This window comes from Chrysemys picta, chromosome 12 (assembly GCF_011386835.1).
Source record: "Chrysemys picta bellii isolate R12L10 chromosome 12, ASM1138683v2, whole genome shotgun sequence".
NCBI classification, from domain to species: Eukaryota; Metazoa; Chordata; order Testudines; family Emydidae; genus Chrysemys; species Chrysemys picta.
Genome location: NC_088802.1, coordinates 1,740,843 through 1,756,472, shown reverse-complemented (window position 1 = coordinate 1,756,472; position 15,630 = coordinate 1,740,843). Strand labels below are relative to the sequence as shown.

Sequence of the window (15,630 nt, the reverse complement as noted above, 5' to 3'; positions counted from 1 at the left end):
TCTCGGACCAGCCCGTAGTGGACACGGCCACGGCCACGGAGCAGGCCAAGATGCTGGTGAAGACGGGAGCCATCAGTGCCATCAAGGCGGAGAACAAGAACTGCGGGTTCAAGCGCTCGCGGACGCTGGAGGGGAAGCTGAAGGTGAGCGGGGGAGGGGTGGGAGGCGCCGTGGGGCCGAGACCCCCTCCTCGGACCCCTCTTAACTCTGTGTCTCCCCCTAGGACCCTGAGAAGGGACCAGCCCCCACCTTCCAGCCCTTCCAGCGCAGCCTGTCAGCCGACGATGAGTGCCAGGAGGTACCCGGACGCCTGGGTTCTCTGGGAGGGGAGTGGGGGCTAGTGGTTAGAGCAGGGAGTGCTGGGAGCCAGGATTCCTGGGTTCTCTCCCTGGCTCTGGGAGAGGAGTGGGGTGTGGTGGGTTAGAGCAGGGGGGGCTGGGAGTCGGGACTCCTGGGTTCTCTCCCCGGCTCTGGGAGGGGTGTTGTGAACAGTTGGGGCAGGGGGTGAAGGGAAGGATTTGGCATGCTGAGCTGCGGCCCGGATGCCGGGGTTCCCAGCCCGTGGGGTGGGCTGCACTCAGAGGGGATGATGTTCTCTTCTGTTTTCTCCAGTCCCGGCGCCCCCAGCGGAAATCCCTCTATGAGAGGTGAGTGAACATGAGACCCTCCCGTAACCGCCCCTCACACCCCTCCGTAACTGCCCCGGGGTCCCGAGCACTGCCCCGAGCGTCCTCCCCCCGTAACTGCCCCAAACACCCCTCCCGTAACTGCCCTGGGGTCCTGAGCGCTGCCCCATAACTGCCCCGAGTGGGCCCCCCCCCCGTAACTGCCCTGTGCACTCCTCCCGTAATCTCCCCGGCCCCCTCGCACCCCTCTGTAACTGCCCCGGGGTCCCGAGCACTGCCCCGAGCGTCCTCCCCCCCACCCCTTAACTGCCCCAAACACCCCTCCCGTAACCGCCCCTCCGTAACTGCCCTGGGGTCCCGAGCAGTGCCCCAAACACCCCTCACGTAACTGCCCCGGGGTCCTGAGTGCTGCCCCATAACTGCCCCGAGTGCCCCCCCCATAACTGCCCTAAACACCCCTCACATAACTGCCCTGCGCGCTCCTCCCATAACTGCCCCAGGCCCCCTCACGCTCCCCCATAACTGCCCCAAACTCCCCTCATGTAACCGCTCCGGGGTCCCGAGCGCTGCCTTGTAACTGCCCCGGGCCCCCGCGCGCCTCCCCGCCGTATTGGCCTGGCCGGGGCAGCTCCCCAGCGACTCTGCCGTAACCCCAGCGTGCGATCCCGCCCCGCCGCAGCTTCGTGAGCTCCAGCGAGCGCCTGCGGGACCCCGAGAAGGAGCCGGAGGACGAGCGGGACCCCGAAAAGGAGCCGGAGCGCGGCGAGGGGCTGCGCACCTTCGAATGGGACTACGACCGGGAGCGCAGCCGGGAGCGGAGCCGGGAGAGGGACCGCGAGAGGGACCGTGACCGGGAACGGGACGGCAGCTTCCGCCGTACGCCACCACGGGGGCTGGACACCAGGGTTCTCTCCCCAGCTCTGGGAGGGGAGTGGGGGCTGGTGGGTCAGAGCAGGTGGACTGGGAGCCAGGACTCCTGGGTTCTCTCCCCGGCTCTGGGAGGGGAGTGGGGGCTGGTGGGTTAGAGCAGGGGGCTGGGAGCCGGGACTCCTGGGTTCTCTCCCCGGCTCTGGGAGGGGAGTGGGGATTGATGGTTAGAGCAGGGGACTGGGTGCCAGGACTCCTGGGTTCTCTCCCCGGCTCTGGGAGGGGAGTGGGGGCTGGTGGGTTAGAGCAGGGGGGGCTGGGAGGCCGGACTCCTGGGTTCTGTTCTCCCGGCGGCTCTGACCCCGTCTCCCGCAGGGTCGGACTCGTTCCCGGACCGGCGCGCCCCGCGCAAGGGGAACACAGTTTACGTGTACGGCACTGACATGACCCAGAGCCTGCTGCGCGGCGCCTTCTCCCCCTTCGGCACCATCATCGACCTCTCCATGGACAACCCCCGCAAGTGAGGGCGGGACCAGGGGTAGGGCTAAAGCAGAGGGGTGGGGCAAAGGGAGGGGCCTGTATTGGGAGGTGGGCGTGGCTAGGTCAGGTGGGTGGGATTGGAGGAATTAGGGGAGGGGCTAGGACATGGCTAAGTCACAGAGGGGCTAAAGGAGGAATGGGTGGGGCTGGAAATAATGGGGAGGAGTTAAAGGGGGTGGGGCTGAGGAAGGGGGTGGGGCCAGTGACTCCCCTTTCACATCTTGCCCCCCAGCTGCGCCTTCGTCACATATGAGAAGATGGAGTCAGCGGATCAGGCCATCGCTGAGGTACGGCCCCCCGGCCTGGAAATGCAGCTGGCTCTGGGGCGGGGCGGGGGGCGGTTACCCGGGGACCCCTCGCCCAGCACTGGGGTGCGGCTGGCTCTGGGGCGGGGCGGGGGGCTGGTTACCCGGGGACCCCTTGCCCGGCCTGGAAACGTGGCTGGCTCTGGGACGGGGCGGGGGGCGGTTACCCGGGGACCCCTCGCCTGGCAGTGGGATGTGGCTGGCTCTGGGGCGGGGCGGTTACCTGGGGACTCCTCGCCTGGCGGTGGGATGTGGCTGGCTCTGGAGTGGGGCGGGGGCTGATTACCCGGGGACCCCTTGCCCGGTGCTGGGGTGCGGCTGGCTCTGGGGTGGGGCGGGGGGCTGGTTACTCGGGGACCCCTCACCTGGTGCTGGGGTGCGGCTGGCTCTGGGGTGGGGCGGGGGGCTGGTTACCTGGGGACCCCTCGCCTGGCGGTGGGATGGGGCTGGCTCTGGGGTGGGGCGGGGGCTGGTTACCCGGGGACCCCTTGCCCGGTGCTGTGGGTTCGGCCGGAGCACAGAGGGGCTGGGGTCAGAGCTGTGTCCCCTTCCCCCCATAGCTCAACGGGGCCGTGGTAGAGGACGTGCAGCTGAAAGTCAGCATCGCCCGCAAACAGCCCATGCTGGACGCAGCCACCGGGAAATCCGTCTGGGGATCGCTGGGTAAGGGGCAGGCCACCCGGAAGCCTGGGTTCTCTCCTTGCTCGGGGTGGGGGAGGGGGGCTGGTGGGTTAGAGCCGGGGGGCTGGGAGCCAGGACTCCTGGGTTCTCTCCCAGCTCTGGGAGGGGAGTGGGGGCTGGTGGGTTAGAGCAGGGGGGGCTGGGAGCCAGGACTCCTGGGTTCTCTCCGCGGCTCTGGAAGGGGAGGGGGGCTGGGGGGTTAGAGCAGGGGGGGGCTGGGAGCCAGGACTCCTGGGTTCTCTCCGCGGCTCTGGAAGGGGAGGGGGGCTGGGGGGTTAGAGCAGGGGGGGCTGGGAGCCAGGACTCCTGGGTTCTCTCCGCGGCTCTGGATGGGAGGGGGTCTGGGGGGTTAGAGCTGGGGGGCTGGGAACCAGGACTCCTGGGTTCTCTCATGGCTCTGGGAGGGCTGTTGGGGCTAGTGGGGGGGAGCTAGGATGCCTGGGTTCTAGCCCGGCAGGGGCAGGGGGGGGCCTGTCTCCCCAGCCGACACTAATCCCCCCCATCCCTCCCCCAGCTGTGAAGAACAGCGCGAAGGGCTCCCACCGAGACAGGCGCTCGCAGGTGGTCTACAACGAGGACCTGTTCTGAGCCTGCCGGGGGGCTCATTAGCACCTTAATAAACCCACTGAAACTGCACCCACCTGAGTCTGCCTGGCTCCCTGCTGCCCCCTGTCCTGCCCCCTAGCGCCCCCCCCCGGCTCCCTGCAGCCTCCCACCCCGCCCCTTAGCGCTGCCCCCTGCTGTCCCCTGCCCCGCCCCCGCACCGCCCCCTGCTGTTCCCCGCCTGGCTCCCTGCAGCCCCCCACCCCACCCCTTAGCGCAGCCCCCTGCCCCGCCTCCTAGTGCTGCCCCGCCCCTTGCTGTCCCCCACCCCGCCCTCTAGTGTCGCCCCCTGCTGTCCCCCACCTCGCCCCCTAGTGTTGCCCCCTACTGCCCCCTGCCCCGCAGCGCTGACCCCTAGCTCTCCCCGCCTGGCCCCCTGCAGCCCCCCACCCCACCCCCTAGTGTCGCCCCCTACTGCCCCCTGACCCGCCCCCTAGTGCTGCCCCCTAGCTCTCCCCACCTGGTTCCCTGCTGCCCCCACCCCGCCCTCTGCAGCACAGCCCCTAGCGCCGCCCTGGGGCTATGGGGAGCCCTGACTGCCCGGGGAGAGCCCCCTGCTCCCCACCCCGCTCCCTGCAGCACAGCCCCTAGCGCCGCCCTGGGGCCATGGGGAGCCCTGACTGCCCGGGGAGAGCCCCCTGGTGCCCCCTGCTGCCCCCCCCCGCCCAGCCCAGCCTTGCCTCCCAGTCATGAGACGAGTTCTCTGTTTTCACGAGCCTCACAGCCGCACCATGCAGCAGGACGGTGAAGCGAACCTTTATTTACAGGGCGGTGGGGGGGACTCCAGTGCGGGGGGGCCTGGGGTCCCCACGGTCCCCCTCAGATGAAGCCCAGCTCCTCCTCTGCCAGCTTCTCCCGCAGCCAGGGCAGCACGGTGAAGAGGTTGAGGTGGAAGTCGCGGGCGTAGGCCGGGGCCTTGGCCTTGGGCGGCTTGCAGACGTCGAACACGCCCCAGCTGATCACACCCACCTGGGGGAGAAAGGGGGGTCAGGGGGGGTGTGATGAACTGGGTCTGTTCTTGCTGGGGTCTGTGAATGCTGACAGGGGAGTGTGGCTGGGATAGTCTGCATTGGGGGATGGGTTTGGGAGTCTGCCCGAAGGCGAATGAATACCTGAGTGTGTAACATGAGAACCCAGGAAGGGGTTGGAGGCCAGGTGACACCTTGGCCCGGGAAACTGAACAAAGGCGGTGGGAGGGGTCGCTGAAGGAGAGTGCTGGAAGCGAGCTGGAGAGATGGCTGGGAGGCAGACGGGGCTCTGACCCCCCCGAAGGGGGGTGGGCTGGGATGCCCTGGGACCCCAAGCTGGACTTAATTGAGGGGGTCCTGTTGTCTGCGCCTGCAAGACCTGTCTTGGACTGTATTCCTGTCATCCAAATAAACCTTCTGCTTTACTGGCTGGCTGAGAGTCATGGTGAATCGCAGGAAGCCGGGGGTGCAGGGCCCTGAGTCCCCCAATACTCCGTGACAGGCGGCCAGAACGCAGGGGCCAGCTCCCCCCACTGGCAGAAGGCAAGGAGAAGGGGGGGCCTGTCCCCTCTAGGGGGCGCCGGCTCCCCTCCGGCCCCAGGGCAGGTAGGGGGTGGGCAGCACTCACCTGGATGTAGCGTTTGCCCTTGGGGATGATGAGGGGGCCCCCGGAGTCGCCTGGGGGAGGAAGAAGAAGGTTAGAGGGAGCTGGCGGGAGCAGGGAGGTCGTGGGGGACTGGCTGGGGGGTAACAGTTGAGCCTGGGCAGATCCTGCCCGGGGGACTGTGAGGATCCGGGGGGCGGCTGGGGGAGATTCAGGGGCCAAGGGCTGTGGGAACCTGGGGGGCTGTGAGGATCCGGGGGGGCGGCTGGGGGAGATTCAGGGGCCAAGGGCTGTGGGAACCTGGGGGGGGGGGGTGAGGATCTGGGGGCCCCAGGGGGATCCTGGCGGGGGGCGCTGGGGGAGATTCAGGGGCCTGGGGGGGCAGCACTCACCCTTGCAGGTGTTGGGGTCCACGACGGGGTCGATCCCCCCGGTGCAGAGGAATCGGGGTGTCACCACCTGCTTCACGTCCGTCACGTTAACGTAAATCGGGGCCTTCTTCGCGTCGGCTTCGCAGGCTGATTTCTGGGGGCAGAGGGAGGCTTAGCACCCCAGGGCCCCCCTGACCTCCCCCAGGGGCTCCCACTGCCCCCAGACCACCCCCAGGGTCGCCCCCGGCAGAACCACCCCCTCAGGCACAGCCCAGCCCAGGGAACCCCACTGAGCCGGCCCCACGGCTCCCCCCGCCTGCCTGGCTCAGGGGGGCAGGGAATGTCCCCTCTAGGGGGCGCCGGCTCCCACACACCCCGGACGCCGGGGTCCCTCACCTTGACCCCGTTCTTGATGTTCACGTGTTTCCGCTCCAGCTTCTTCTGCTTCTCCTCGTGCACGAAGAGGGCCGGGACCTCGCCCACCGTCAGCAGCAGCCGCTCTGGGGAGCCAGAGACTCAGGGCTGTGGGGCGGGAGTGAGGGGCACCGGCGGAGCTGGTGGGGGCAGGGGGTTGCGGGTAGGGAGTGAGGGGCACTTGGGGGGCAGGGGGGCTGTGGGTCAGGCGGAGCTGGGGGAGCAGGGGGGCCGTGGGGTGGGAGCGGGGGGCACTGCCAGAGCTGGGGGGCAGGGGGGCTGTGGGTGGGGTGTACCGGCGGAGCTAGGGGGCAGGGGGCCGTGGGTCGGGAGTGGGAGGCACCGGCGAGGCAGGGGGGCTGCAGGTCGGGAGTGAGGGGCACCGGTGGTGCTGGGGGGGGGCTGCGGGTCAGGAGCGGGAGGCACCGGCGGAGCTGGGGGGGGCAGGGGGCCGTGGGTTGGGAGTGGGGGGCACTGGCAGGGGGGCTGTGGGTCAGGAGTGGGAGGCACCAGTGGGGCAGGGGGGCTGCGGGTCGGGAGTGAGGCACCAGTGGAGCTGGGGGGGGCTGCGGGTCGGGAGCGGGAGGCACCGGCGGAGCTGGGGGGGCAGGGGGCCGTGGGTTGGGAGTGGGGGGCACTGGCAGGGGGGCTGCAGGTCGGGAATGAGGGGCACCGGCGCAGCTGGGGGGGCAGGGGGCTGTGGGTTGGGAGTGGGGGGCACTGGCAGGGGGGCTGTGGGTCGGGAGTGGGAGGCACCGGTGGAGCTGGGGGGGGCTGCGGGTCGGGAGCGGGAGGCACCGGCGGAGCTGGGGGGGCAGGGGGCTGCGGGTCGGGAGTGAGGGGCACCGGCAGAGCTGGGGGGGCAGTGCTGGGCTGGCAGGGGCTGCACGTCGGGAGTGAGGGGCACCGGCAGGGCTGCGGGGGGGGGCAGGGCTGGGCTGGTGGGGGCTGCGGGTCAGGAGGGAGGGGCACCGGCAGGGCTGCGGGGGGGGGGGGCAGGGCTGGGCTGGCGGGGGCTGCGGGTCGGGAGTGAGGGGCACTAGTGGACCTGGGGGGGCTGTGGGTCGGGAGTAGGGGGCAGGGGCTCTTACTGTGGTCGTTGCAGGTGGTCTCCGGGTGGGGCTTGCGCAGGGCGCGGGTGGTCCCCTCAGTGCAGGGCAGGCAGATGGGCCTGTGGGGGGCAGCAGAGGGTCAGTGGGGGGCTGGGGGGCCGGCGGGGGAGGGACCCCGGGACCCCCACTCACCGGGCATTGAAGGAGAACTTGATCTTGTTCTTGAGTTTCAGCAGAGCCACGTCGTAGTCGTAGAACTCGGGGATCCCGGCGCCCCGAAGCTTCCCGACGTTGTACTGGGGGTGACTCCAGAGTTTGTCCACCTCGCTCGCCGAGTTCGTCCCTGGGGAGAACCCAGGCATCCGGCTCCAGCCCCTGCTTGCACCACCACCCTCCCCTCCCAGAGCCGCGAGAGAACCCAGGAGTCCTGGCTCCCAGCCCCCCCTGCTCTAACCCACCAGCCCCCACTCCCCTCTCAGAGCCGGGGAGAGAACCCAGGAGTCCGGGCTCCCAGTCCCCACTGCTCTAACCCACCAGCCCCCACTCCCCTCCCAGAGCCGGGGAGAGAACCCAGGAGTCCTGGCTCCCAGCCCCCCCCCCGCTCTAACCCACCAGCCCCCACTCCCCTCCCAGAGCCGGGGAGAGAACCCAGGAGTCCGGGCTCCCCTCCCATCCCGGGCCAGGCAGAGAACCCCGGTGTCCGGCTCACCCACGTCCACGGTGATCCATTGGGCCTCGTCGTTGATGTCGAAGCAGTGGGCAGCCGTGAGCACGAAGTACTCGGAGATCAGGGCCCCTTTGCAGGACTGCCCTTTCCCGTGGCGCTGCGGAGAGGGGGTGTGTGTGGGGAGACCGGCCTGGGGCAGGAGGGGCTGAGGCCGGGGTCCTGTGCGTGGGGGGCGCTGGGGGGGGCGTGTAGGGAGACCGGCCCAGAGCAGGAAGGGCCGAGGCTGGGGTCCTGTGCATGGGGGGTGCTGGGGGGGCGTGTAGGGAGACCGGCCCAGAGCAGGAAGGGCCGAGGCTGGGGTCCCGTGCATGGGGGGTGCTGGGGGGGCATGTGGGGAGACCGGCCCGGAGCAGGAAGGGCTGAGGCTGGGGTCCCATGCTTGGGGGGCGCTGCGGGAGGGGACCCAGCGCCTGTCTCCAGCAGACATGTAGCAGGTGCTGCATGGCTCCGAGACCCCGGCATGAGAGGGGGCTCCCCCCGGCCCCCCATAAACCCCCAGCTTCCCTCCCCTGTGCCCTCCCAGCCCACCCCCGTCGCCTCCAACTCCTTCTTCCCCACACCCCCATGCCCCGCCTCCCCTCCCAGCTCTCCTGCGCCCCACATCCAGCTCCCCCATGTGTCCCCACCCACCTGCGCCCTCTCCCAGCCAGCCCCCTGCACCCCACACCCCAAGCCCCCTCCCAGCCCCCTGTAGCCTGCACCCCCTGCGCTCTGTACCCACTCCCACCCCCAGCTCCCCCTGTGCCCCACACCCTCTCCAGCCCCCTGTGCTCCCCTCTGCTCCCAGCCCCCCTGTGCCCCAGCCCCACTCACAGTGATTTTGATGCTGACGTGCCAGGGGTTTCTCTGGTGGTCGTTGGCCTCCTCGTGTGCCCAGCCCAGGCCGCACATGCTCAGCGTCTCGCTCTCGTCTGGGGGGAGACGGGGTCAGGACGCCTGGGTTCTCTCCCAGCTCGGGGAGGGGAGTCGGGGCTGGTGGTTACAGCGGGGGCAGAGAGCCCAACACCAGGGTTCCTGTGGGGGTTGGGGAGCCGGATGGTTCCCAGGGAGGGGGGAGCCGGATGCCGGGGTTCCCAGGGAGGGGGGAGCCGAGTGCCGGGGTTCCCGTGGGGGTGGGGAGCCAGATGCTGTGGTTCCTTGGGGGTGGGGAGCTGGACGCCAGTTCCCAGGAGGGGGGGCGGGGAGCTGGACGCCGGGGTTCCCAGGGTGGTGGGGGGCGGGGAGCCGGACGCCGGGGTTCCTGGGGCAGTGGGGGTGGGGAGCCGGACGCCAGGGTTCCTGTGGGGGTGGGGAGCCGGGGTTCCCGGGGAGGTGGGGGTTGGGGAGCCGGATGCCGGGGTTCCCAGGGAGGGGGGAGCCGGGTGCCGGGGTTTCCGTGGGGGTGGGGAGCCAGATGCTGTGGTTCCTGGGGAGGTGGGGGGTGGGGAGCTGGACGCCAGGTTCCCAGGAGGGGGGGCGGGGAGCTGGACACCGGGGTTCCTGGGGTGGTGGGGGTGGGGAGCCGGACGCCGGGGTTCCTGGGGCAGTGGGGGTAGGGAGCCGGACGCTGGGGTTCCCAGAGAGGTGGGGGGGCGGGGAGCCGGACCCCAGGGTTCCTGGGGCAGTGGGGGTAGGGAGCTGGACGCCGGGATTCCCAGGGAAGGGGGAGCCGAACGCCAGGGTTCCCGGGGGTACCGATCATCTCGTGGAAGGCCTTCTGCAGGTCCTTGATGTCCTGCATGTGGAAAACGTGTTTCTCGCCGCTCTTCTTGGAGGCGAGCTCCGCGATGTTCTCCGAGTTCACCATGGCCCCGATCCCGAACACGTAGATATCTGGGGGGGGGGGGGACATGAGCCGGGCCGGGGGACCCCCCGTGCAGCCGCCTGCCAACCCCACGGCCCTCCCCCCCGCACCTCCCCGACCCCATGGCCCCAACCCCCACGACCCTCTCCCCCACAGCCCCCCATGGACCCCCCGCCAACCCCACGGTTCCCCCACCCACAGAGACACCCCCATGGACCCCCTGCCCATCCCACGGCCCCCCCACCCCAGAGACCCCCATGGACCACCCTGCCAACTCCACGGCCAACCCCCACACACCTCCCCGACCCCATGGCCCCAACCCCCACGGCCCTCTCCCCCACAGCCCCCCATAGACTCCCCGCCAACCCCACGGTTCCCCCACCCACAGAGACACCCCCATGGACCCCCTGCCCATCCCACGGCCCCCCACCCCAGAGACCCCCATGGACCACCCTGCCAACTCCATGGCCAACCCCCACACACCTCCCCCATGGCCCCCCACGATCTACCCCACTCCCCAGGCCCCGGCCCCCCTCACCCAGGTAATCCTCGCGGGGGTTGCGGACGTCCCGGCCGATGCTCAGCAGCTCCCGGATCTGCCCCACCACCGGCACCGGGGAGCCCCCCATGTTGGTGTTCCCTTGTTCCCTGGGGGGAGGGGAGAGTCGAGGGGGGCTGGGATGCAGACGGGGGAGGGGACTCAGAGGATGGGGGTTGGGCACTGTGGGGGCTGAGGCGCTGCCTGGAGTGAAGGAGTTCGGGGGGGATGTGGAGGGGTTGGGATTTCAGTGGGGCTGGGAAGGCACAGGGGACTATAGAGGTGTTCAGCGGTACAGGGGCTCTGGGGGGTTCAGGGGGCCAGAGGGGTTTGGGGGTCTCACAGTCAGTCATGAGGACCAGCACATTGCGGGTGGAGTTGGGGTTTGGGGGTACAGGGGGTTTGGGGATTGGGGTACAGAGGTGTTTGGAGGTACAGGGGGTTTGGGGGTCTCACAGTTGGTCATGAGGACCAGCATGTGGCGGGTGGAGTTGGGGTTTGGGGGTACAGGGGGATTCAGGGGGTCTCACGTCTGTCATGAAGACTAGCACGTGGCAGGTGGAGTTGGGGTTTGGGGGTACAGGGGGATTCAGGGGGTCTCACCGTCTGTCATGAAGACCAGCACGTGGCAGGCTGGAGTTGGGGTTTGGGGGTACAGGGGGATTCAGGGGGTCTCACCGTCTGTCATGAAGACCAGCACGTGGCGGGTGGAGTTGGGGTTTGGGGGTACAAGGGGATTCAGGGGGTCTCACCGTCTGTCATGAAGACCAGCACGTGGCAGGTGGGTTTGGGGTACAGGGGGATTCAGGGGGTTTAATAGATTCATAGATTCTAGGACTGGAAGGGACCTCGAGAGGTCATCGAGTCCAGTCCCCTGCCGCATGGCAGGACCAAATACTGTCTAGACCATCCCTGATAGACATTTATCTAACCTACTCTTAAATATCTCCAGAGATGGAGATTCCACAACCTCCCTCGGCAATTTATTCCAGTGTTTAACCACCCTGACAGTTAGGAACTTTTTCCTAATGTCCAACCTAAACCTCCCTTGCCGCAGTTTAAACCCATTGCTTCTGGTTCTATCCTTAGAGGCTAAGGTGAACAAGTTTCTCCCTCCTCCTTATGACACCCTTTTAAATACCTGAAAACTGCTATCATGTCTCCTCTCAGTCTTCTCTTCTCCAAACTAAACAAACCCAGTTCTTTCAGCGTTCCTTCATAGGTCATGTTCTCAAAACCTTTAATCATTCTTGTTGCTCTTCTCTGGACCCTTTCCAATTTCTCCACATCTTTTTAAAATGCGGTGCCCAGAACTGGACACAATACTCCAGCTGAGGCTAACCAGAGCAGAGTAGAGCGGAAGAATGACTTCTCGTGTCTTGCTCACAACACACCTGTTAATACATCCCAGAATCAGGTTTGCTTTTTTTGCAACAGCATCACACTGTTGACTCATATTTAGCTTGTGGTCCACTATAACCCCTAGATCCCTTTCTGCCGTACTCCTTCCTAGACAGTCCTCTTCCCATTCTGTATGTGTGAAACTGATTTTTCCTTCCTAAGTGGAGCACTTTGCATTTGTCTTTGTTAAACTTCATCCTGTTTAACTCAGACCATTTCTCCATTTGTCCAGATCATTTTGAATTATGACCCTGTCCTCAAAGCAGTTGCAATCCCTCCCAGTTTGGTATCATCTGCAAACTTAATAAGCGCACTTTCTATGCCAATATCTAAGTCGTTGATGAAGATATTGAACAGAGCCGGTCCCAAAACAGACCCCTGCGATACCCCACTCGTTATGGCTTTCCAGCAGGATTGGGAACTATTAATAACAACTCTCTGAGTACGGTTATCCAGCCAGTTATGCACCCACCTTATAGTAGCCCCATCTAATTTGTATTTGCCTAGTTTATCGATAAGAATATCATGCGAGACTGTATCAAATGCCTTACTAAAGTCTAGGTATACCACATCCACCGCTTCACCCTTATCCACAAGGCTCGTTATCCTATCAAAGAAAGCTATCAGATGGTTTGACATGATTTGTTCTTCACAAATCCATGCTGGCTGTTCCCTATCACCTTACCACCTTCCAAGTGTTTGCAGATGATTTCCTTAATTACTTGCTCCATTATCTGCCCTGGCACAGAAGTTAAACTCACTGGTCTGTAGTTTCCTGGGTTGTTTTTATTTCCCTTTTATAGATGGGCACTATATTTGCCCTTTTCCAGTCTTCTGGAATCTCTCCCGTCTCCCATGATTTTCCAAAGATAATAGCTAGAGGCTCAGATACCTCCTCTATTAGCTCCTTGAGTATTCTAGGATGCATTTCATCAGGCCCGGGTGACTTGCAGGCATCTAACTTTTCTAAGTGATTTTTAACTTGTTCTTTTTTTATTTTATCTGCTAAACCTACCCCCTTCCCATTAGCATTCACTACGTTAGGCATTGCTTCAGACTTCTCGGTGAAGACCGAAACAAAGAAGTCATTAAGCATCTCTGCCATTTCCAAGTTTCCTGTTACTGTTTCTCCCTCTTCACTGAGCAGTGGGCCTACCCTGTCTTTGGTCTTCCTCTTGCTTCTAATGTATTGATAAAAAGTCTTCTTGTTTCCCTTTATTCCCGTAGCTAGTTTGAGCTCATTTTGTGCCTTTGCCTTTCTAATCTTGCCCCTGCATTCCTGTGTTGTTTGCCTATATTCATCCTTTGTAATCTGTCCTAGTTTCCATTTTTTATATGACTCCTTTTTATTTTTTAGATCGTGCAAGATCTCGTGGTTAAGCCAAGGTGGTCTTTTGCCACATTTTCTATCTTTCCTAACCAGCGGAATAGCTTGCTTTTGGGCCCTTAATAGTGTCCCTTTGAAGAACTGCCAACTCTCCTCAGTTGTTTTTCCCCTCAGTCTTGATTCCCATGGGACCTTACCTATCAGCTCTCTGAGCTTACCAAAATCTGCCTTCCTGAAATCCATTGTCTCTATTTTGCTGTTCTCCCTTCTACCCTTCCTTAGAATTGCAAACTCTATGATTTCATGATCACTTTCACCCAGGCTGCCTTCTACTTTCACATTCTCAACGAGTTCCTCCCTATTTGTTAAAATCAAGTCTAGAACAGCTTCCCCCCTAGTAGCTTTTTCAACCTTCTGAAATAAAAAGTTGTCTCCAATGCAGTCCAGGAATTTGTTGGATAGTCTGTGCCCCGCTGTGTTATTTTCCCAACATATATCCGGATAGTTGAAGTCCCCCATCACCACCAAATCTTGGGCTTTGGATGATTTTGTTAGTTGCTTGAAAAAAGCCTCATCCACCTCTTCCCCCTGGTTAGGTGGCCTGTAGTAGACTCCTAGCATGACATCTCCCTTGTTTTTTACCCCTTTTAGCCTAACCCAGAGACTCTCAACACTTCCGTCTCCTATGTCCATCTCTACCTCCGTCCAAGTGTGTACATTTTTAATATATAAGGCAACACCTCCTCCCTTTCCCCCTGTCTATCCTTCCTGAGCAAGCTGTACCCATCCACACCAACATTTCAATCACGTGTATTATCCCACCAAGTTTCAGTGATGCCAACAATGTCATAGTTGTATTTATTTATTAGCACTTCCAGTTCTTCCTGCTTATTCCCCATACTTCTCGCATTTGTATATAGGCATCTAAGATACTGGTTTGATCTTTCCTCCCAGTTTTGTCCTGACTCTCCTTTCTCTCTGCCAATATAGCCCACACTCCCTCTCGTTTCCGACCCATCTCCCCGGTCTCCAAGTTTGGGGATACAGGGGGTTTGGGGGTACAGGGGGTTTGGGGGTCTCACAGTCGGTCATGAGGACCAGCACGTGGCGGGTGGAGTGGGGTTGGGGGGTACAGGAGGGTTTGGGGGTACAGGGGATTTGGAGGTACAGGGGGTTCAGGGGTCTCACCGTCAGTCATGAGGACCAGCATGTGGTGGGTGGAGTTGGGTTTGGGGGTACACGGGGAGGGGGTACAGGGTTTGGAGGTACAGCAGTTTGGGGGTACAGGGGGTTCGGGGGTCTCACCGTCGGTCATGAGGACAGCATGTGGCGGGTGGAGTTGGGTTTGGGGGTAAAGGGGTACAGGGTTTGGGGGTACAGCAGTTTGGGGGTACAGGGGGTCTCACCATCGGTCATGAGGACCACCACGTGGCGGGGTGGAGTGGGGTTTGGGGGTACAGGGGGGTTTGGGGGTACAGGGGATTTGGGGGTACAGGGGGTTCGGGGGTCTCACCGTCAGTCATGAGGACCAGCACGTGGCGGGTGGAGTTGGGTTTGGGGGTACAGGGGTACAGAGTTTGGGGGTACAGCAGTTTGGGGTACAGGGGGTCTCACCGTCGGTCATGAGGGCCAGCACGTGGCGGGTGGAGTTGGGTTTGGGGGTACAGGGTTTGGGGGTAAAGGGGTACAGGGTTTGGGGGTACAGTGGTTTGGGGTACAGGGGGTCTCACCATCCGTCATGAGGACCACCACGTGGCGGGTGGAGTTGGGTTTGGGGGTACAGGGTTTCGAGGTACAGGGGTACAGGGGTTGGGGGTACAGGGGGTCTCACCGTCGGTCATGAGGACCAGCACGTGGCGGGTGGAGTTGGGTTTGGGGGTACAGGGTTTGGGGGTAACGGGGTACAGGGTTTGGGGTACAGTGGTTTGGGGGTACAGGGGGTCTCACCGTCCGTCATGAGGACCACCACGTGGCGGGTGGAGTTGGCGACTGGCGCCACCTTGTGGCCCTTGCGAATCTCGTCCTGCTCCTGCTGGATGATCATGTTGAGCACGGCCTGGAGCGCGGCCGGGTGTTGGTGCCGCTGCGCAGCGCGTGCCTGGGGGTCACGGGGGGTCAGGAGGGCCGGGTCCCCACTGTGACCCCCACGCGGCCCCCCGGAGCCCCTGCCCCCCACTGTGACCCCCCGCGGCCCCCACGGCCCCTGCCCCCCACGGCAGCCCCCCTGCAGCCCCTGCCCCCCACGGCAGCCCCCCTGCAGCCCCCCCAGAGCCCCGCCCCCTGCAGCCCCCACATCGCCTGCCCCCTGCAGCCCCCCCAGAGCCCACCCCCTGCAGCCCCCACATCGCCTGCCCCCCTGCAGCCTCCCCCAGAGCCCCGCCCCCTGCAGCCCCCCACATCGCCTGCCCCCTGCAGCCTCCCCCAGAGCCCCCGCCCCTGCAGCCCCCCCAGAGCCCCGCCCCCTGCAGCCCCCCACATCGCCTGCCCCCTGCAGCCCCCAGAGCCCCGCCCCTGCAGCCCCCCACATCGCCTGCCCCCTGCAGCCCCCCACATCGCTTGCCCCCCTGCAGCCCCCCACAGAGCCCCGCCCCCTGCAGCCCCCTGTTCCCCCCCAGCCCCCGCTGGACTCACTGTCGTATTTCAGCTCCCCCAGTTTGGTGCTGACCCAGTCGGCGTCGCTGCTCTCGGGGTTCACGGTGCTCACCACGATTTTGGGGTCAGTGGCGAAGGTCAGGACCCGTAGCGGGGAAAGACCCCGTAGCTGGAGATCTGGGGGGGGGGCGAGTATCAGCACGGGGGGGCCGGGGGCTCCCACTGGCATGG

At 64.6% G+C, this 15,630-nt stretch overlaps 3 protein-coding genes across 3 annotated transcripts in view; 2 read left to right on the top strand and 1 right to left on the bottom strand.

The window, feature by feature from the left end:
* SKIC2 (SKI2 subunit of superkiller complex) overlaps window positions 1-18 on the top strand; it is a 14,641-nt gene extending 14,623 nt beyond the window's left edge. Inside the window, exon 28 of the mRNA XM_065563859.1 lies at window positions 12-18. Within this exon, the coding sequence (XP_065419931.1) occupies window positions 12-18 (7 nt within the window). The remainder of the gene's footprint in view (window positions 1-11) is intronic.
* Window positions 7-3,655, top strand: NELFE (negative elongation factor complex member E). The gene is made up of 8 exons (XM_065564061.1): window positions 7-143; window positions 224-298; window positions 613-647; window positions 1,306-1,502; window positions 1,869-2,013; window positions 2,266-2,320; window positions 2,899-3,001; window positions 3,534-3,655. The coding sequence occupies exons 1-8, from the start codon at window positions 51-53 to the stop codon at window positions 3,605-3,607; spliced, it is 777 nt and encodes a 258-aa protein (XP_065420133.1). The 5' UTR covers window positions 7-50; the 3' UTR covers window positions 3,608-3,655.
* Window positions 3,656-4,328: 673 nt separating this feature from the next.
* LOC101947880 (uncharacterized) overlaps window positions 4,329-15,630 on the bottom strand; it is a 39,501-nt gene continuing 28,199 nt past the window's right edge. The window contains 14 exon segments of the mRNA XM_065563858.1: window positions 4,329-4,591; window positions 5,219-5,268; window positions 5,587-5,719; window positions 5,962-6,065; window positions 7,071-7,150; window positions 7,224-7,374; window positions 7,741-7,855; window positions 8,572-8,669; window positions 9,433-9,570; window positions 10,080-10,181; window positions 14,755-14,874; window positions 14,877-14,905; window positions 15,435-15,543; window positions 15,546-15,576. Coding sequence (XP_065419930.1) covers window positions 4,442-4,591; window positions 5,219-5,268; window positions 5,587-5,719; window positions 5,962-6,065; window positions 7,071-7,150; window positions 7,224-7,374; window positions 7,741-7,855; window positions 8,572-8,669; window positions 9,433-9,570; window positions 10,080-10,181; window positions 14,755-14,874; window positions 14,877-14,905; window positions 15,435-15,543; window positions 15,546-15,576 — 1,410 coding nt within the window. The 3' untranslated portion in view covers window positions 4,329-4,441.